We start from the raw sequence: 21478 nt of genomic DNA, 5'->3' as shown, positions 1-21478 counted from the left end.
AGAGCTTGCTTTGTTGGAATTAGCTTGCTAATTCCAACTGAATAAATTATTTTTTTCCTCAAATATAACAAAGAGAATTATGTTTAGGGAGAAATGATTTTTTCAAAGAAATGTTTGTTAAAAGAAAAGTCATGGCGCTGGCTGGATTTGAACAACCGACCTCTCACTTACAAGTTTGGCACTTAGACCACAGCGCTACTCGCAAGGTCACGTGAGGAGTGGTGAAACAGCCCTACACATACTATGTCAAGAGACATTGTACAGCATGTACTATTGTGTGTAGTACATGAATATAATTATATCGTTATTAATTTCTTTAGATACGCGATTCCCTATTAATCAAATTCTAAAAGTATGCTTGTTTGCTCCGGTATCAAGCGTATTCGCAGAAAAGCTTAAAACTACCACTTTTTGTACACGTTATTTCACATGTTAAAGACTTCGATGCTTAAAATGTTTAGGGAGAAATGGAATACTGGTGTGAATTTTTTCTTTAAAGTACCGAGACCAGCCATATACAGTTTACACACTGTAATACTGTATGTTTATGTTCCAAAATTAATATTGTTTATGGCCTTCACACGCATTATGGTCCTATTCTTTTCATGCTCAGCTACTGTACTAAGATTTCCCTTCAGTGGTAAAATCCCATATAAATATTCAATACGGGCACAGTAAAGACATTAAATATACATATACATACTGCATACAGTACAGTTTGCATACAGTAATATGTTTATGTTCCTAAATCAATATCTTTTATGAGCATGTGAAAGGCATGGTGAATCGGAGAATCTCAAAAATTACTGTACTTTGCATGATTGGAAACAAATGCGTGATTGGATCAACGGAATGCTGTGGTGTTACTTTTACAAAGACGGTCAATGAAAAAAAGAATGTGGACCAGGGCAATACTTTGAGTTTACAGCTTGTCCAAGGTCATTCATTATAAATACTATTAGTAATATCTTCGGTAAAGACTTTGATGGTGACAGCTCAAACAAGAGAGGTTGAGCTTTATTAGCTCCACCTTGCGGAAATTCCGGATACTATTATTTTACTTGCGGTAAAGACATTTAAATCTTTCTACGACCGACCAACGCACCACTAGTGCCCCTCTCGGTCAACCAATCACTTACCGCGGTATGACGCGCGATGACGTAGATAAATGCCCGCGGTACGTGTTTGTGCCGCACACTTTGAATGGCTGCATCTGTATGTGACTGTCCCAGTAAACAAAGCTCTACAGCCATTGCCAAAAAGATGGTGGCCAAATACCCTGCATCCTTGCAGGATGTTATCGAAGGTGATATAGTTGGTTCAGGGTATCACTCGCTGGTCAAGCAGATTCAGAATCGCATAGAAAATGTGAAGAGACCCAACGTACCGAAAATCAGAAAACGCAACAGAACAGAAGACTCTGACACAGAGGAGATTCCTGCTGAAAAAAAGGCAGCGGTTCAAGACACTTATGGCTGTGTGAATTGGGATTTAAAATGTATGCCGCACAATGAAACTAAAGAGAGCCAGTTGCATAAACAAGAACGGATGAAGATCATGTCTAAAACAACAAATGTTGACCCAGGGGAAGTTAGCAACCTTCTGAAAGCAACATACTACTCTCAACGCAAAGACATAAACAACGGAGCAAGCATGCAACAGCTTTGTGAGAACTGGCCTTTTCTATTTCAAGAGGTTGGGACGTGTGTACACTGCAAGCAGCTAACCGGAATTGATCTGAAGGAGATGTTCCTTAAAAGCTTGGATAAAAAGGGACAGTGGCTCCTAAACTTTCTTAAAACAGTTGGTGCAGAAAAGAAGACAAAAGTACTGCAAACTGCTGCAAAACTAGAAGTTATGAGGTGTCAAACTGAGGGATGCAGTGAAGATTTGAAAGATGTGGTGCTTCTTCTGCTTACCTACTTTGATGAAAAGGAAGAGGTGATGTTTCATCATGTGGAAGAGTCTTGCCTTGTCGACGATGTGGAGGTAGACAAGTTACCAGCAACACCCTGCATCATTGTCTGTGGGAAGTTTGAATGAATAACATTTAGTGTCATATTTTAAAATTTAAAGGGATAGTTCACCCAAAAATGAAAATTCTGTCATTTACTCAAGCTTAATTTGTTCCAAACCTGTATACATTTCTTTGTTCTGCTGAACACAAAGGAAGATATTTGTGGGGCACCATTGACTTCCATAGTAAGGAAAAAAAATACTGTGGAATTCAATGGTGCCCCAAAACTGTTTGGTTACAAACATTCTTCAAAATATCTTCCTTTGTGTTCAGCAGAACAAAGAAATTTATACAGGTGTGGAACCACTTGAGGGTGAGTAAATGATAACAGAATTTTCATTTTTGGGTGAACTATACCTTTAATAGGGAAGGTTACTGTTACAGGTCATTCACGGTTACATTGTCAGAATGGCTGGTTGTGAATGTCAGCACACTGAGATTAAAGCTCCAAAATATATTAAAACCAAAGGCATTTTATTGTTTGTTTATGTCTGTAGGCTCTTCCTGCTACACATCAAAACTATTCATGCTGAGCATCGACCAAAAGATTACAACTCAGCACATTTCTACATTCATCTCAGCAATGTGCATGATGTTTGGCAGTTACTACTGTTTTAACATTCATTACCCTTCGGAACTGGGTTCTACTCTGGAGTTCATGCAAAGGTAGGCATTAAACCATTTCTTTTACATGAAAGTGGTAACACTTTACAGTAAGGTCTCATTTGTTAACATTAGGTAATGTATTAACTAACATGAACTAACATTTGTAACAGTATTTAATCTTTGTTTTTGTAAGAAATACAGTCGTTCATTGGTTGTTCATGTTAGTTCACAGTGCATTAACTAATGTTGAAAGTAACTAAGATTAATAAATGCTGTAGAAGTATTGTTCATTCTTGGTTCATGTTAAAGGGTTAGTTCACCCAAAAATGTAAATTCTGTCATTAATTACTCACCCTCATGTCGTTCCAAACCAGTAAGACTTTCGTTCAACTTCGGAACACAAATGGAGATATTTTTAATGAAACCTGAGAGCTTTCTGTCCCTCCATTGACAGCCTACGCAACTAACACTTTCAAGATCCAGAAAGCTAGTAAAGACATCATTAAAGTAATCCTTGTGACTCCAGTGGATTAACCTTTAATTTATGAAGCGTCGCAAGTGCTTTGTTTGTGCAAAAGAGCATAATTTACTACTTTATTTACAAAAAATATTATCCAAAGCACGTTCACACAATGTCTGCTCTCGCATCAATACAACACACGCGTCGTGATGCTCTCGTGAACAAGTGTTACAGATCAATATTTTTGTAAATAAAGTGGTAAATTGTTTTTTCCCCAAACAAAGCACTCATGTTGCTTCATAAAACTGAGATCTTCATTTGTGTTCTGAAGGTGAACAAATGTCTTACGGGTTTGGAACGACATGAGGGTGAGTAATTAATGACAGAATTTTCATGAACTAACCCTTTTACTAAAGTAGTTAACTAATGTAAACATATGATACCTCATTGTAAAGTGTTACAGAAATTGTTGAAATCTTCACCAAAAAATGGAACATTGACTAGATGGTGAGAAAATAATGACATTCTAAATCCATTCTGACTGACTTCTGCAGATCACAAATGATATATATTTTAAAGAATGTTGCAATGCTGATTTCCATAAAAGTTGACTAATAAATGACTTCCTTTGCAGTGGTACTCTCTAAAGAGTACACAAACGTTTTGTTGTGGTTAAAGGTATAGTTCACCCAAAAATGAAAATTCTGTCATTATTTACTCACCCTCAAGTGGTTCTGCTGAACACAAAAGAAGATATTTGGAAAAATATGGGTAACCAGACATTATCTAGTCCCCACTGACTTCCATAGTCATTTTTCACTCAATGGGCAACAGTAACTGTTTGGTTACCCACATTCTTCGAAATTACTCAATGGGCACCAGTAACTGTTTGGTTACCCACATTCTTCGAAATGTCTTTTATGTTTAACAGAAGAAAGAAACTCATACAGGTTTGGAACAACTTGAGGGTAAGTAAATGATGACAGAATTTTCATTTTTGGGTGAACTAACCCTTTAATCAGTGTATATTTGTGAGCAACAAATTCAGTTATTAAATTCTCTTTTTAAGGTGCTTCTTCAGCATAAACCCAGAGAAGGGCACCAAAGTTGAATTGAGGAAAAACAAAAAACAGCTCCAAGTGAACCCCCGAGTCCCTGCACTCATAGCAGACCTTGCTGATCACGAATGGAGAGCAGATTAAGGATGGACAAAACCTTTTTTGACAGATGTCTGAAGATTACGTTGGCACTGATAATGCTTTACAACTTTGTGTTATCTGGATTTACACTGGAAGATGCTTGAACTTTAAATGTCGAAAACGACTTAAATGTGAGTCCTGTCCTCTTAGAAAGCTATTTTTTGGCTTAAATACTGTTTTGTACTTATGGTACGTATGGTACTATACCAGTAATGATTTGAGCAGCCAACAAAACATTATGTGTACCTAAAATAAAATGTCACTTTTTCATTAATATTTAGATGTTTTAACACTGTCTCTACAAAAACTTTTTTTCTTGGATTTCCTTGTTTAACCTTCTGTTGGAAAAAGAAGGAATTTCTAGAGTGTGTTAAAAGAGTAGTTCACTCATATTTAAATTACTGATGATTTACTCACCCACAGGCCATCCAGGATGTACATGACTTGCTTACTTCATCAGAACAAAAATGAAAAGTTTTTTAGGAATGATCTCCCACCTCCAATGCAAGTGAATGGGCATCAATTTTGGATCGTTTAGGCACTATCAAAATAATCCACACAGTAATCCACATTTCAGCCCACCAATGAACGTCTTCTGAAGTGATGTGTGAAACAAAGATTAATGGGGAAAATGCCACTGAATCCTACTTAATCACACCAACCAGTAGAAGTGAGACATCAGTGTTTTCATTGAGCAAATTTTTAGTTAATAAAGTTTGAGTCATTTTATTTCTCACACAAATGTATTGATTCATTTTAGAAGACGTTCATTGCTCGACTGGACTTGTGTGGATTATTTTGATACTGCCTAAAGGAGCCTTTTGGATGACTAAAAACTGATGACCATTCACTTGCATTGGAGGTTGGAGATTAATCCTAAAAAAATGTTAATTTCTCTTCTGATGAAGAAAGAAGGTTTTGTACATCTTGAATGGAGTAAATTATCAGCAATTTTTTTTATTTTAAGTGATTTTATATCTGAGAAAGATAATGTTCATATGGTTATGCTTTTCATGTCCTTTCAATTTATACATTTAAGTTTTCCTACTGGAAGTTTTGTTTTGTGCATCTGAGATTGTAAAAAGCTGTATGTTTATGCTTTCCAAGCATTTGGTTCATGATTAATCCATTCTGTTAGTAGAATGGTGTGCTGTCTTGTTCAGGTTATTGAATGTGTTGCTTTCTGGTAAAAATTGTAATTATTCCAAATGTTTGTTCTGCAAGTTGAAGCCGACATGGAGCACTTCTTTTACTGCTGTTTTAAGGAGAAGAATATGGTTGGCCAAAGTATGTATTCACTATGTTTGTGGTATTTAAATAAAAAGTGTATTTGCTTTTCATACCAATTCTGGGTGTCTTGTTCAATTTACATTTCTTTTACACAAGTACTTTTTTCTGGCAACCACAGCTGCCAGTTTTTACCGTAAATTTTACAGTTCACTTTTAAGTATACCGTAAACAGAAGAACATTTCAACCGTATTTTTTTACGGTAGATTTCTGGCAACCACAGCTGCCAGTTTTTTTACCGTAAATTTTACGGGATGTTTTTTACAGTGCATCGATGAAAAACCGGAGGTTTAAAAAAAGAGAATTAGCTCACTGATAGTTTTATGTGGAGGCTGTGAACATTTTCACATGTCGTCGTCTTTAAAATGCATTTGGTTTGAAGGCTTTCTGTGTTTCCCTTCCAAAGATATGGACAGAAGAATATTCTAGCGTGGTCAAAAAATGGCTTAAAAACGACATCGTGAAGGCCGTGAAAACAGCCACATGTATTTTGTACGCACACAAGTGTTTTCGTAACTCTAGGAGTTATCGTGAAAAAGCTACAGGCGTGCCAATTGTAATCGCTTTTATTTTTAAAGACAGTTTAGAAAAGTGTCATCTATGTGACCCTGTGGTGAATAGCGGCCTGTTGTGCCAAATCCACTAGATGGCGCTCCCTCTTAGCTCGCGGCTCCTGTCAGTTGAGTTTAGCGTTCTGCGCATGGGCAGTAGGGACTAAGAGGCAGTGAGTTACCGTTAAAAAGAACCCGAAATGACTACAGAGAGTTGTAACGGTAAATACGGTGTTGTTTCCCTATTTACACCCTAAATGAGTATTTCATAGGATTGAGACAAGATTAGCAAGATGGATATTAGATTTTAACGGAGTACACTGAGGCGGTAGCCAGTTTTTAGACAACTTCTCGGGCTAGGGATATTTGTTTATTGATTTGTAAGTAATGGGTTTCACATGCTCCTTGTATTTTCTGTTCCTTCATTCTTTACAGAGACTTATGTTTAGCACCGTTTGTGAAGTGTACGCAATTGTAAGTATTATACTAATTATTGTCGTAATGTAGATCTCAGTGAGGTGACCTGCGCAGCCTGTGAGCGGCTTATTTCTGCGCGCGCTGCGTGGCGAGTTGTTTAAACTTCAGCTGTGACGTCATGTATTTATTTTGTTGTTGTTCAGTGTAGACGCGTTTCTGTAACGGTCAGATGGAATGTAAAAAACTGTAAAACTAAACGTTTTCTTTGTTTCCCCCTCTGCGTGAAAGAACCACTGCCGCATTTTGTGTATATACAAATATCGTTATATGTAATTTCTTTTATTTTTATTTTTTAAAACTAAGAACAGATCAGACTACATACTCACCTAGAAATAAAGAACCCCAAAATTATATTTGTGGCCTGTGCTAATTATTCTTTGCCAGGCTACATCTATACAAAAAAGTTTAATACCACTCGATATTAATATATTTACAGAGAGAAGCTCTCGGATCGTGGTCACCGGTGACCACTCGTGTCGTTTCTTTTTTTTTTAAAGATAAACGCAAGATTTTTTCAAACCGCTCCACAAAGTTTCTCATATGCACGTATTCTCCAATATCATCACAACAAAACCATAAAGTTTGTTTCCACAGATATGACACTATTGTGCAATAAACCAGTAAATTAAAGAACTAGCAGAACCTCAATAAAAACACCCGGCCAGCACAGCATGTCAATATCATACCTTTTAACCAACAAAACTGCAAAAGCTTAAACCAGCAAAATATATATATATATCCCATGTTTTTACCTTATTCTGAAGCATGATGTATATCCAAAATAACCCAGACTAGCTCATCTCCAAACCTGGAGGCTATTGAACGTTATTGACTTTGTAGTAAATGTGTGAAGAAGGACCGCGAGAAATAAGGCGATCTGATTGGTAAAAAGCGCTGTCATTCATTGTATATTCAGCCATTCAGAGGCCTCAGGGGGTAAGACTTCCTCTAGAAGCCTCAGTTTGCATTCCACCTGCCTTTTAGCTGTCAATCATTGACTCAGAAGGGGTAATCAATCAGTTTTTTATCAGTTTCTTCTCAGTGCTCCTTTTTTTCACACCGGAAGGCAACTCTGAGGTTTTTTTTCATTGCATAACAGCAGATAAAGGCTCTTTAGCAGTGTCTAAAGGTTTTTATAGCAATTGCAATGGTTTTTATTCTTATTATTTTCAATATTTTTATGATTTTTTATTATAGGCGTGAAATTTAATTCCAGGTCCAGTCTTCTCAAAACATGATGTAGAATTTTTTCTAATTGATCAATTTGTCCCAGATTTTTATCCAAGCTAGTAGTCACCTAGAACAAGGTTTTCAAATCATTCCCAGGACCCTGACAGGCCTAGAATTGAAAATTCTGACCTCTGAATACCAAAAAAACATTTTTGCCTGCTGTTTTTTGTTTTGTTTTTTTTCATATGTTTGTCTGCAGAGTGGACACATTAAGAAATATAAGAAATTTGTTCACACTCAAAGCCAAGGGGGTTCGTTTCAATTTAAGACCTGAACCAGGATCTTGCTATGTTCTGCTGCAGAGATATAACAAATGTTTAAGGGGGAGGAAATTCCAGGCGGAAATTGGCTAAATGTGTCAATGGTTAGAAGTGGTTCAGATCAAAGATCAAGCACAGATCAAACAGCAGGATCTCACACACTGGGACTGATCTGTGATCTGTGATGTGGTTGAGTATGAATTGTGGTGCTCTAGCACTTTGCTGAAAAAAAATGGTTGAACAACTCTTAAGCATACTGTAGTTTTTGTTAACAAGTTTATCAGTGAAAAGACCACGGGCATTTTTCCTCCCCCCTATGTTGTCAGAGTAGAATAGAATTTATTATTAGCACTTACAGTGCTAAATTTAATATTATTGATTACTATTATTGATTATTGTAATTATTGATTACTAATAGTTTATGCTAACACCTAACTTTCTTAACGCGAGAAATACTGCTCAATATGGCTTCGTGCTAAAAACCCGTATATCTCTATAGGAAGCATAACACCGTAGCCTCCAATTACCCAGACCACAAAACAAACGAATAAATGTTAAATGAAATGTCAAAAGAAAACTGAGGACATAAAGAAAGGGTTTCAGAAATCAAACAAAGCTTTATTCCTGTCGCCTAAGTTGGGGGAAATTAGAAGCTTGCCACACCCGGACTGTTACAGTAACGCATTAGCAAGTTAAAGCAATTACGTTGAAAAGCCGGGTGTAATAATTGTTTTCTTCCTTGATGTTCTGATCTGCAAGGCAGTTTGGCCGCGGTGAATGTGGATTCCGTCTGGCATTGCCAGATTGTGAAAAATAAAAGTATTTTATGAAACACACGTTTGCGATTTTAATCAAGAACAAAGGGAAATTAAGAATCAAATTCATTTTCCAAGGCAGACCTGCAGTTTCCAAAAGTCCTTCTTGATACATTTTTCAGAATTCCCAGAAATGCTTAAAACATTTTTCTGTTTTAAGAGAAAATGGGGGTAAGGGAGTCTTCACTATGACACTCTCCCTTATAAAATTAACATGAAACAAAACAAAAACTAAAAATAAGACACAGGTACAATCGACAGACATTCACAACATGTCAATGTTTTATGATATGTCTATAATGGGAATGTCTGTCGATTGTCTTATTTTTAGTTTTTGGTCAGACCACAGCCAGGACCCGCCAGGCCCCACAGCCCCATCTGCACATACCCCCACAAACCCACCCGCACACACCCCTTCTCCCGCACCTCACCGCGCCCGGCCACCACTGCGTCACACCACACAGTTGCCAGTACACCGCACCGTGCCCGGCCACCACTGTGTCACACCACACAGCTGCCAGCAGACTGCACCGTGCCCGGCCACCACTGTGTCACACCACACAGCTGCCAGCACACCGCACCGTGCCCGGCCACCACTGCGTCACACCACAGAGACGGTGTGACGTGAAAGATGGTGACGTCACCGTGCAGGCGAGCAGACACACTCTCTAATGTCAGGAGTATGTGTTAAATATATTTAGATCTTTGAATTAATATCATTATTGATTTCTTTAGCCTCACAGCATTGTCCAATAATACTCTTCTTGTGTCTAATTTTTAGTTAAGCAGGATTTGAGCTACAGACCATAAAAAAACAGGATTCACTTTTTTCACATATTGATGATAATGATATCGGTAACAGTCTGAAACTATCCGTTGTTGTTAATAAATGACTTAGATTCAAACATGTTGTGATATTTAGAAATATAAAAAAGTCAATAGAGTGTCCATAATATTGCTATTTAAGTTTTTCAAGGAAATGTTTGTTAAAAGAAAACTCATTGTAATAGCTGGGTTTGAAAACCCAACCTTTTGCTTATAAGTCAGGCACTTAAACCATCACGCTACTGATACAGTCACATAACAAGTGGTGAAACAGCCGTACACATCAATAGATATGTGTATATACTACTGTGCTACAGTACATGAATATAATTATATTGTTATTAATTTCTTTAGATATGTGATTCCATATTATATTCCCTATAAATCAAATTCTAAAAGTATGCTTCTGTTTACTCTGGTATCGAGCGTATTCACAGAAAAGCTTAAAACTATCACTTTTCTCACAAAGTACTGAATACTGTATAAACGTACAGTAACATGGTCAGAAGGAGCAAGGAGCAAGTAAAAACGTTTCCAAAATAACCACATGTAAGACTTTGATGCTTAAAATGTTTAGGGAGAAATGGAATACTGGTGTGCATTTTTTCTTTAAAATACCAAGACCATCCATATACAGTACAGTTTACAGACAGTAATATGTTTGTTCCTAAATTAATATCTTTTATGAGCATGCGAAAGGCATGGTGAATCGGAGATTCTCAAGAATTACTTTGTATGATTGGAAACAAATGTGTGATTGGATCAATGAAATGCTGTGGCGTTATTTTTTGTCAATGAAAAAATAGTCTTTAGATTTACAAAGAACGTGGACCAGGGTAATACTTGGAGTTTACAGCTTGTCCAAGGTCATTCATTATTAATACTATGAGTAATATCTTCTGTAAAGACTTTGATGGCGAAAGCTCAAACGCTGTACATGAGAGGTTGAGCTTTATTAGCTCCACCTGGCGGTAATTCCGGATACTATTATCTTACTTGCAGTATTATACGGTAACCCGTGTTATACCCGGACACTCCCACCGCGTTTTACCGCGGTATAATCTGCTCGCTTTGAATGGCTGCATCTGTAGGAAGATAGTTCTTTGAGTGGAATATTGTGAAAACCCTTTGATAAATATTTGACCTCTAACCCTGACTAGCAAAACCCCAAGCTAAGTATCCCTTCCTAGAGCACGGCAGTGGATCCCAATCCTCCGCAGTCAGCCCCAGCGTGACACTAGGGTGAGGGTTTTATTCCCATACAATGTAGATAGTTTCTGATGGCATGGCTGTGTTTTAGGGCTGAAAGCATACTTAGGAATATAGTTCTTTCAGTGTTTTCTAAACATTTTTTTCTGACCTATATGGCTGTATACAGTGCTTTGCCCCAAAAAGGAATGCTGTCTGAATTGCCCGACAAGCAACAGTTCGAAAGAACCTGTTTTAACTTTCAAACTCTTGCCATGGGCTTTAAAATCACAGGCATATTAACAAATAAAGCCAAAATGTATTAGTTGTTTCAGACTTTTAGGCCACTTAAGCCTAAATGTACATTCATTCAGCACTCCGTTCAATACGAAATTTCCAATGAAAGAATACCTTTCAACAATGAATTTGACCATTCCTGACACACTCTTTTGGTTTTGGCAGTGTTGTATTGTCTTTTCAGAGTAATAGTTTGATTCAGAGAAACAAATTTTCCAGTCAAATGAGTGGAATATTGAGAAAAATGTCTTTGAGAAATATTTGAACCCTAACCCTAACTAGCAAAATCCGAAGCTAGGGTTAGGGTTTTATTGCCCGACAAGCAACAGTTCGAAAGAACCTGATTTAACTTTCAAACTCTTGCCATGGGCTTTAAAATCACAGGCATATTAACAAATAAAGCCAAAATGTATTAGTTGTTTCTTTTAGTCCACGTAAACCTTAACTTACATTCATTACGTTAAGGGGTGGAACGGGCAGTACGGGAATAATCACGATGGTGGAGCATCGATAGTGTTACGCCGAAATAACAGATTTGCAACTTTTTTTTAGTCAAGAAGCAATACACTCCTCCTCACTGAGACATTCATCGCAGTGGCAGCTCCTCCACCTTCTTCATCTCAAAACGCGACTCGAACTCCACAAAAAAGATGAACGAGGTCGGATCTGTAATTGGAATTGCATTTTCCAAATTCCCAGGTTGCAAATTTATTTTAATTTGTATTAATAATGTATAATCTTCGGGTAAAATATTTTTTTCACCCGAGCATTTGTTTTCAATTAACCTGAACGTCATTTTCACAGATCGCGTCTCATGTAGGTCACGTGCTCAATCTGTAAAGATGACACGCGGCAATCAGCGTGTCATCTCTGAACTCACAATTGCATTATTACTGAGAGAGTGACACATTGCTCAAGGGGTTAAAATGATCGTAGTTTCTCATAGGTTATTACTTTCACTAATGTAGGGTGCCGAAAAAAACATGCATGGCAGCAACAGAGTTTTATTTTTGTGCGGTTACTGCGCATCTGCAACCCTGCAACCTGGTAAAGATCAGGCGAAGTCTATTTTCTAAATTAGACTCCAGTTTTCTACACTGTGTAACCAAAGTGGTAAAAAATACTGTTTTTTACATTGGGTGTCAGCAGAAATCTCTGTCGATTTTCCGTTAAGACCAGCTTCAGAAAAACGTTGTGCAAACGGTGCCCTTCTACACGCTACTTTGTGCAGAAGGTATGCATAGGAAGAAGCATGAGAACGCCAGAATGAGCTCCCGTTTTACTATCCTGAATGCAACGAATTCGTTTGATAAAAATCGATGTGTATATCAATGAAGATAAAGAAAGAACCCAGAGAAACCCAGAGAAAAAAGAGTAATTTAGGTTCACATTAACTGCACCAAAATCATTCCAAACATTTCTGTCCATGGTGTGGTAAAGGAAAGTGAAGTACATTTCCCTCCTTGTGTGAGGAAAAAGACATGTGCTCCTGGTAGGGAGTAGTCTGTGTCAGTAACATGCAGTATGTTGGCAGGGCTGGAGGAGGTGAAGTGGGTTGTGCGTGTGCAGTGCTATATGCATGAAACACCAGGCACGTTGAGAGCTCCTGCATGATTAGCAGTTGCTATACAAAAAGATTTTCTGCTGTCCCTGTCAGAGCTGAGGACATGATCAAGATTGGAATCAGGACTTTATTAACAGAGCTTTGATGGGATTAACCTGCTTTGCCAAAGTGCACTGCTTCCCATTATTGGTGCTTGTGTGGTCACCTGTTGTGTTGATTCCTGGCTTTTCAATGCATCTGTCCTCTGCTGCTTCTATTTCTTCTCCCCTGTCCCAAACCCTCTCATGGCAAAACAGCAGCTTGTTCTGATCCTGCCATCAAGCTAGAGAGTAAGATTGTTCCTCTTCAGAGACTAATATTTACTGATCAGTCTATTAGGGCAATGCTTCTCAACCCTACTTCTGGAGTGTCTTTTACTTTTCCTTCTGGCTGATCTCTAAATGATTGAGGCTGAATGATTCTTTTTATTTGATGATTTGACCTTTTCAACCTGTTTCTACTTTTAGACTTTGGTTTCAAAGACTCTGCTATGGACATGTTATGCAAAAGAAACTGACAAATAAAATTCCACCTACTTTGCCCTCAGTTTGCTTATTAAGTGGTAGTTGCCTTATTTGTGTCTAAGCATCTCTTAACAGGAGAAAAAATGATGGTATGATGTTAATTAGTATTTGGTGATGCCACTTTGTCAAAGACTTAAACCAGGTGATTTCAATCATTGTATCATAGACTGCAATGGGAATTTAATCTCAAAAGGTCCAATCACTTCATTCAGTCCATTACTTGAAAGAAGGGAGGTGTGAAACTCAAAAACTGAGCATTGATGCTATCCAACTACTTTTGAATTAGCTTAATCAAGAGCTCAGCTGGCATGGGGGTATTCCAGTACTGGGGATGAGTTTTTACTGAGTTAAAATCTGTAGAAAATTCAGTAGAATTTTCCAGGGTTCTTCCATAGTTGAGTTCCAAATAACTGATCAAGTCTGCATTGGGATATACAGTAATTAGGAATAACTATATGTAGATCACTATTGCGGTGGGGTTCCTAGATAAGTGTGTAGATTTAGACACTAAATTAAATAAAGTGGTTAGAAAATAAATGTGATCTAGTTGCTTTTTTTATTTTTTATGAATGCCTTTCCTACTGTGTCCTTCAGGTGAAGCCCGTGAGAATTGCCCTGTGCTAACTAAAGCCACGCTTGTGTGTTCTCGCTGTTTCTCCAATGGAATCAAGCCTGTGCCGCCGAACACCCAACCCAGGTCTGTCCATGACACACGGCCCTCAGAAATGCACACATTGCAGACACATTCAGAGCAATTAAAATGCTGCCCTTACAGCTCAAGACGGTTGTGGCTTTCATAAACAGTGCACTGAAGCTCGTTTTCCAAACTTGTAACTTTGTTTCTGCTTACTGCCACACAGGTAGCCTCCTACTTTTGAACATCTTTTCTGTTTTTTGTGGGGGCTGGATTGAAGAGTGTTGATAAAGGTAGCTTTTGTGGTTTTATGTGCTTCAAAGCAGGACTGTGAACTTGGCAAGGGAGTGAACAGAGTTGACAACACTGCTCCAACTCTGTCAAGATGACAGAGCAGTGTTTATCATTTTTTCACTTTTCTCCACTGTGTCTCCATTTGTGTCTTGCCTACAGGTCCGATAACTCCCCTCCTTTAGTAGCAAGACCTCGCTTGGCTGGAGTCCCCTCCAGAAAGCTGATGGCAGCTTCCAGAGTGGAGGACAGCCCCAACCAAGGTGCTGACAGCTGGAGCTGCTGGCCTGTCATTTGTTTGAATGAGTTTGCTTGTGTGTATGAGTGTGTGCTGAGAAACCAGACGTGAGACTGGGCAAAACTGAAAGTAACCTAGTAGCTCTAGGTTTGAACAGTATAGCACAGAAGAGATTGAAACTTCCTGTCTGCTGGGACTCATTTAGAGTTAAAGAGATAAAGAAGATAAAGACCTTGCCGATTATTCTTCTCAGTCAGTTCTTGCATTTGCCCTCCTTGTGTTGAGGTTGGTGCGAGTGTCAGTGTGTCTGCTGCTGTGGGCTGTGGTGTTGTAAGATAGGTGAAAAGGATGACAGGTCTGAAGGGTGTTGAGAAATATTGACCTTGTTTTGCAGGGGTGACCTCGGATGTGAGTGTAGTGGGACAACAACTGACCTATAGTAACGGACCTGCTGAGCCTGAGGAGGACAGACTAATAGTGGTGTCCCCTCCTGCTGCCAGACCCCCAAGCCGTGTGCCCCGCAGGGTGTCCAGAATCCCCAGACGTGAGTCGGCTGCACCATTGGTTAAGATGTCACTAATGATAACAAGGACTGGCTCTGAAGGATAATTTAAAAACACAGACATCCCATTCCAATTGGTCAAACATTAGTTCTTGTTATTGTTATTGCTTATGACATGACTTGCTTCTACTGTGTTGCTTTTTATTTATTAAAGTTTAACTCAAACATTTCTGCTTTTATTTCTTTAATTCAGGTATCTCCTTTTCCCACAGAGGTAGGGTGTTTTTCTTAAAAAGGCTCCTATGTATTTTCTCCATGAGATTTGTTTGAAACTGGGACAGAAAATCTGTTTGTAAGGTTAAGTATGAAGCGATTAAGATTTAGAGTCTGTCAGTGTTGCATCTTGCAAATCAGTGTGATGGGCTGTGCTGCAGTTGTCTTTGAATAGGATGGAGTTCATCAACTGAACCAAAGGAGAGAAATGGCAGCTACATGGAAGTGCATTTAAAACCAAGAACAGGAGGCCCATCTTTATGCAAAAGGTTGTAGGAGTCTGGAACAAGCTAACCAGCTACGTATATTGTCAGATCCAATCCAGTACCCTGGTTTCTGGAGAAGATTCTCAAATCAATGAGCCACTAATTACCAAATAGGCTAAATCTGCCAAATGGCCTCTTCTTGGTTCTAACTGATTCATGTGTTCGTATGTTCTCATGAGCTCAGTGCAGGTCTAAGTCTCAGGGCCATTGCTTTGGTCACTTTGTCTCTATAGGAGTGCTGGGGAGCTCCACTCGAGTTGCTTCTCAGCAGAGCCTGATGTCGTGCCCTGGGCAAGGCACCAGCATTGGCAAAACAAGTGTCGAGCCCCTGGCGCGAATCTATGGGCAGGCAGTCCAACACAACAGTCACCCCTACGTCGAGGAGGTGAGTAAGAGGCCTTTATTTCTCTTTGCTTTTGTTTTGAGTTTGAAAATGCTCTCTAGGTCTTTAATTTTTGTGTTTCACCAATGTCCTAGTTTTTTATAATACCTTCTATATTTATTTATAAACACTTCACATCAAGACATCAAAAATAATTTAGACATCAAAAACAATCAAGATTAGTAATAATGTCTCTATTAGCATATGTACTCTGTATACTGTAATGCCATAGCACACAAGTGTAACTACAGTATATTATGATCAAGTCCTGTCTATGTACTGACCTAATATTCACAACTATAGTATTTGAAGCCCTATACAGACAGTATTCTGGAATAGAATATTAGAGTGTTTTAGATCTAAAAAATACAGCCTTGAAATGAATTGACCCAATAATAACAAACAGCAAAAATGTGTTCAGGGGTTCACTATATAGGAAATAACAATGATACAGGACTAATATGTTTCTTTTTCCATCTATAGTATATTTGGTATTTGAGGGATTTGATCATTTTGGGACCGGCTAGATTGCTGACAATGATCAGGCGCAGTTATTTATCTCAGAAATTAAAACATTTTTACATTTTTTGTAGACTCTGGTGGATAACTTGTGAAATCCTTTAGCTTGCTTTTAGAAAACACCTATCAAATCCCTTGCATGGCACTTTCATCTATGTACTGTACTAAGTTATGTTACAGCAGCAAAATATAGAGGAAACTCGAAATAAAATGCAAAAAGGCTTGCCAGATATAGCAAACTATGGAAGATATTAATTGACGTTCGGGAGGGATAACAACGACAAGTCAATCTCACACAGCTGTTCCTAATAACCAGCATTATAAAACTAGCTACATACAGTATACCGAACTCCAACACCTCCCTTCGCATTTATCTCTAGCATTCCTCCTACGCCCCATCTCCACCTTGCAGCTACCCCTCGGTTCACTCAAATGACTGGGGTTCGAGACTGCTTGTCTCATGGCCAGGAGGCTGCCTATTAACCAGATGGGTTAAACCAAATTTTTCTAGGTAGGTATTGCTAGCATTCACAAAACATTCAGTTCTTGGATGTTGTTGTCCCTAGTGAAATAAATGTTATGATCACAACTCTAATGGCATCCAATAATAATAATTATAAAACGCAGTAGAAAAAATATATAGAATTTATGGAAATATTTTTACATTGTGTTTGTGTCTTTAATGATTGGGATTAGACTCTGAATATACTGTATGTGTATGTGAAAATGTTTTTATACTGTACTCCCCCAAAAATACACACAACAGCAACCAAGTCCTGAGGGTGACAAGTAGTTACAAAAATGTTTTGTTCTTCTCTTTTTAGAAAAGAAAATTAAATCATATCTGTTCTGTCAATTTGTATGAATTCTTTTTTACAATCCAAGTTGTTTATGCTACAGATGATATATTCTTGTGCAATTTAGTTTTAGCTGAGATCTGAGAAGCTGATTACCCTAAACACTATCTTATCCTATCACTATCCTATTCCCAGAGTGATTTTGTTGCTGGCTACATAAGTGTAATTTCTGTTTCTAATTTGCTAATACTGGCACTGACATTGATACTGACAATATATCAGTACTGTTTTTTTAGGTGGAGCAAGTACAAGTAAATGTATATGTGTATGAATACTATGAATCACTATTCAATGTTGTGAAACAATTGATGTCTTCGGGTCCTACAGTAAATATTTCAGAGGACTCAAAGTAAAAACTTTTACCAAGACTGGTCCAGCTGGTCTTAAAACTGAGCTGGGCCAGGATTCCCTAGGGTTAACTTGTACTTGTCTGTTATTAAAGGAGAAAGCAAAGCTACCAGTAACAGCCCACAAGATGGGGCACGTCCAGGACCAGTGAAGGAGCATGGGGAGTGTTAAGAAACGCCTGCGCATGATAGAGCGGATGGATCTGCAGAGGAGAGGGATAACATCTCTTTTCCGCCTCTGAACAGTACCCCCCATATCACAGGTCAGATCAGCATCTCCCACACATGTGCACTGATTTTCTTTCTCACTTTCTTCCACCACTTTCTTTCAAGGTCAGGTTTTTTTCCTTCTTCTAGAGCTTTTTTACTGATGCCCCGAGGCAGAAGCCTTTCACGATCTGCTTTAGTCAAATCAGTGGTGACCAAACTGATCACAGAACATTTCCCCACTCTGTTGTGACCTTTAGATGAGCTGTCCCCTGCCCTTAAAGGGAAGAGGAGAAATGGTCCAGAGCACCTTGGGCTGCAGTGCTTCTCTAGGCCTGAGCTGGCCCTCACCCAGAGCCTTCAGTTTCTGGCCTCTGACGACTGGTAGGCATAAAGCAGTACAATCAGCATCCAACTATTCCGTTTTCTATGAATACAGTTCTGACTAGTGAAAATACAGACCTTGTTGCCCATAGCTCTATACAGTTAGATCTCTTTCCTTGTCCTGGTTGATATATTTCTTTCATTTCACTGAATTCAGGGAGAGGAAGGTTGACGGACTGACCTTCATAAGGCGTCTGTCCCAGCACCACCCCGCCATCCTGATGAGCAGACTTCACAATGTCTCCCAGGCGGTCGTGCAGGAGGTGTGATCTCTCCAAAATATTAATTGTTAATTTGTATGATTGCTTTTCACTCTTTTTGTATCCATTCTGAACCATTTATATAGAATGGTTCAAGAGAGGGGCACAGACGAGGCCCTGCAGTGTTGACGGTGGTTTGCCTTTCCCCAGGTGAAGAACTTGCGATCAGCTGTGTCTAGGATGGCAGTGGTGTGTCTGGGAGACATGTTCACCTGCCTGCAGAGAGGGATGGACCCGGAACTGGGCAACACAGTCAAGGTGCTGCTACACAAAGCCGGAGAATCCAACACCTTCATCCGACAAGGTGTAGACAGCACACTGGACTGCATGGTGCAGAGCTGTACCCCTGCTTGTGCAATCAACGCACTGCTGAATGGAGGTCTGAGGTGAGGGCAGAAATATACAGAATAGAATAACACCCAGAATCTTAGGGTCTGACTCCAGGAGCTGTGAAGGGTCATTTACGTTTCACGGAGCTTTAAATCAAAGCATGTAATAAAGAATATTTACTACAATACTAATATCCATTCATTTTCTAACCAATTTCTCCAGTTTAGGGTCATGGGGTAGCTGGAGCCTATTTCTGCAAACAGCGGGTGTAAATCAGGCCAAACCTTGGACTTGTCAGCAGTCTGTCACAGGACAGACACACAGACACGGACACGTGCGCACTCACACCAGAAACACATGAGAACACACAAGCAGATAGCACCCCAGGTCCGAAAATTGAACCCATTGGACACTGCGTGGCAGCAATGCTAACCACTGCGCCACCATGCTGCCATACAATGCTAACATACATAACAAAAATGTAAAAACAACATTAGACAGCGTAATACAAACTTTTATAATTTAAAAAGCAACCTGGTTAAGCATTGGAAAATGAGGTCCACATTGCCAATGGTTAGACGACAAGCTGATATGGTTTCAATCAAAGTAACAGCTCAGTAATATACAATACACCTAAACTCCAGAGTGAGGGCATGTATGGCACATCACCTGGCAGACCTGGTGGAGAGGATGGGCGCACGTAACCTCCCCAGGGACCTCACCAACCGCATCCTGCCTGCTGCCACTCGGCTGGCACAAGACGCCTCCCAGGAAACCAGGTACAAGCTCGCGCTTTTCCTAGACGGGTAAGATGGTGATTTCCTTCAAGGAGCCAGCTTTGCAACTCCGTGGTGCAATGAGTCTCATGCAAAGATTTGTCATTTCAGACACTTTGGACAGCGGTTGCTGTCTTCCCTGAAGCACCGACTTTGAGCAAAAGGTACTGTCTGTGGTCTGCGGTCCTGTATTTTACAGTACAGCTCTAATTTTCAAACTGAAACATTACATTTCCTTTAAATTGAAAATGTAGGTCTAAAATGTATAAAATCACAATCTACATTCACAAACACTTAATAGGGGACAATATAAATCATTAACAGCCGGAGTGTTTATTTTGTTAAAATGAATATTCGATGTAGTATGTGCTCTAGAACCTTACAGATTATTAAATATTGTAATACATTTCTACCAATGCATTTTTTAGGTTATTCTTTTTACATTTATAGTACTTAGCACAAAAAACTAATCTGGAATATGTTTAGCTTCCAATGTATTTAAAGGTATCACTCACTAATTAAAAACTACTTTATTTTTGTAAATGTATGTTATTCATAATCAATGAATGAATTAAAGTAATTACTGAATTGTGTGAAAGATGAAAAATGAAAGTACTGTGGCAGGCCTGTTCTGGTACACCCTTAATTAAATTCAGATGGGCTGGAGCTTGAGGCTCCCAGTGATGTTGCTTGACTGATGGACGTATTGTATTCCGTATGCTTCATGTACATGATCACCCAGCCCGTTTGTCTATCCTGGTGCCAACTTCCACCTTTACCAACTCTCCCACCTTTGTGTCTGTTAGACTTCCAAGTGGAAGAAGAGACTTAATGGTGGAGAATGAAACATCACAGTGAAGACATCAGAAACAGACAGAACTTGGGTTATTTGTGTTTAAACTATTCTCTGCTGTTTCTTGGTGGTTTCAAGTGCTTAATAAAGTCGTTATTTTGAAATCATAATTGACCTTGCTTCTCCATTCTTTATGTATTGCCTGTGGCTCATGTGCCTTAGAATGTTGGCTCAGTACTTGTTCAAGCACATCATGGAAACATAAATGCAGTGGTATTGCTGTACTTACATTTATTCCCCACTCTTTCTGTACTGTATGTATTGTAATGCTATAGTTATTTCTAGAACTAATTTCTGCCACTAACGACAGTCTATGAAGTTAAGTTGCTGAAGTTGAAGTTGCACTTCCTTTTTAGTTTCTACTTTTACTCCCAAGTTTGATTTGCTGTTTATTATGAAGATGTCTATGGAGTTAACTCTGTCTATCAATGCCTTTGAGGATTTGGAATACTTGAATGGGTCCTTCCGAGAGTTCTTTTAACCTGTCAGCATAGGATATTCCTTTCAATCCCAGAAAGTATCTGGCTATTTTCTTTTGACTGATTCAATAGATCTCTTGTGTAAACACCATTCAACACAAAATTTCCAATAACAGTATACTTGTCCAAAAACAGAATCTTACCATTGTTGATACAGTTTGTTCTCTTCAGTTGGGCTTGGATGCATGGTCCCTTCAGACGTATATTTTGATTGAGTGAAGGATATTTTGCATGTAAATGAGTGGAAGATTGTGGAAACTCTGAAGCGATCTGAACCCTAACCCTAACGCAGATCCATAGCTTGGGTTATATACACTGCATTGCCCTGAGGGAGAATTTGTCAAAATTGCCCTCAAAGCAAACGTTTGCTTTGATATCACTTATCAAACCCTTGCATTTTGCATTGAATGTACATGTATTTTATCGAATAAAGCCCAGAGTTTTAAGGTATACCTGACTGTTACCATAGTGTGTAACTAACTGGAAAACTGTGGGACCGCTGTGTACATACGTTCACACTGCGAGAAATACTGCTCAATA

The 21478-nt window shown here is 38.9% G+C and overlaps 3 protein-coding genes across 3 annotated transcripts; all 3 read left to right on the top strand.

Moving 5' to 3' along the window:
- The first annotated feature begins 1203 nt into the window (after positions 1 to 1203).
- LOC148837675 (uncharacterized) lies at positions 1204 to 4285 on the top strand. Its single transcript, XM_088911132.1, has 3 exons — positions 1204 to 2026; positions 2515 to 2683; positions 4153 to 4285. Exons 1-3 carry the CDS (start codon positions 1204 to 1206, stop codon positions 4283 to 4285), a joined length of 1125 nt encoding a protein of 374 aa, XP_088767258.1.
- A 1994-nt stretch (positions 4286 to 6279) lies between these two features.
- LOC148837674 (uncharacterized) lies at positions 6280 to 18123 on the top strand. Its single transcript, XM_088911365.1, has 5 exons — positions 6280 to 6343; positions 13935 to 14037; positions 14428 to 14528; positions 14898 to 15929; positions 17745 to 18123. The coding sequence occupies exons 1-4, from the start codon at positions 6322 to 6324 to the stop codon at positions 15110 to 15112; spliced, it is 441 nt and encodes a 146-aa protein (XP_088767491.1). The 5' UTR covers positions 6280 to 6321; the 3' UTR covers positions 15113 to 15929; positions 17745 to 18123.
- Positions 15822 to 20569, top strand: LOC148837673 (TOG array regulator of axonemal microtubules protein 1-like). The gene is made up of 7 exons (XM_088911130.1): positions 15822 to 15933; positions 18117 to 18240; positions 18398 to 18503; positions 18651 to 18886; positions 19475 to 19609; positions 19718 to 19770; positions 20413 to 20569. The coding sequence occupies exons 1-6, from the start codon at positions 15822 to 15824 to the stop codon at positions 19761 to 19763; spliced, it is 759 nt and encodes a 252-aa protein (XP_088767256.1). The 3' UTR covers positions 19764 to 19770; positions 20413 to 20569.
- The last annotated feature ends 909 nt before the right edge of the window (positions 20570 to 21478 follow it).

Source organism: Atractosteus spatula, chromosome 3 (assembly GCF_055471065.1).
Source record: "Atractosteus spatula isolate fAtrSpa1 chromosome 3, fAtrSpa1.hap1, whole genome shotgun sequence".
Taxonomy (NCBI): Eukaryota; Metazoa; Chordata; class Actinopteri; order Semionotiformes; family Lepisosteidae; genus Atractosteus; species Atractosteus spatula.
The sequence above is the reverse complement of the archived record's forward strand: the minus strand, read 5'-3'. Positions and strand labels throughout refer to the sequence as shown.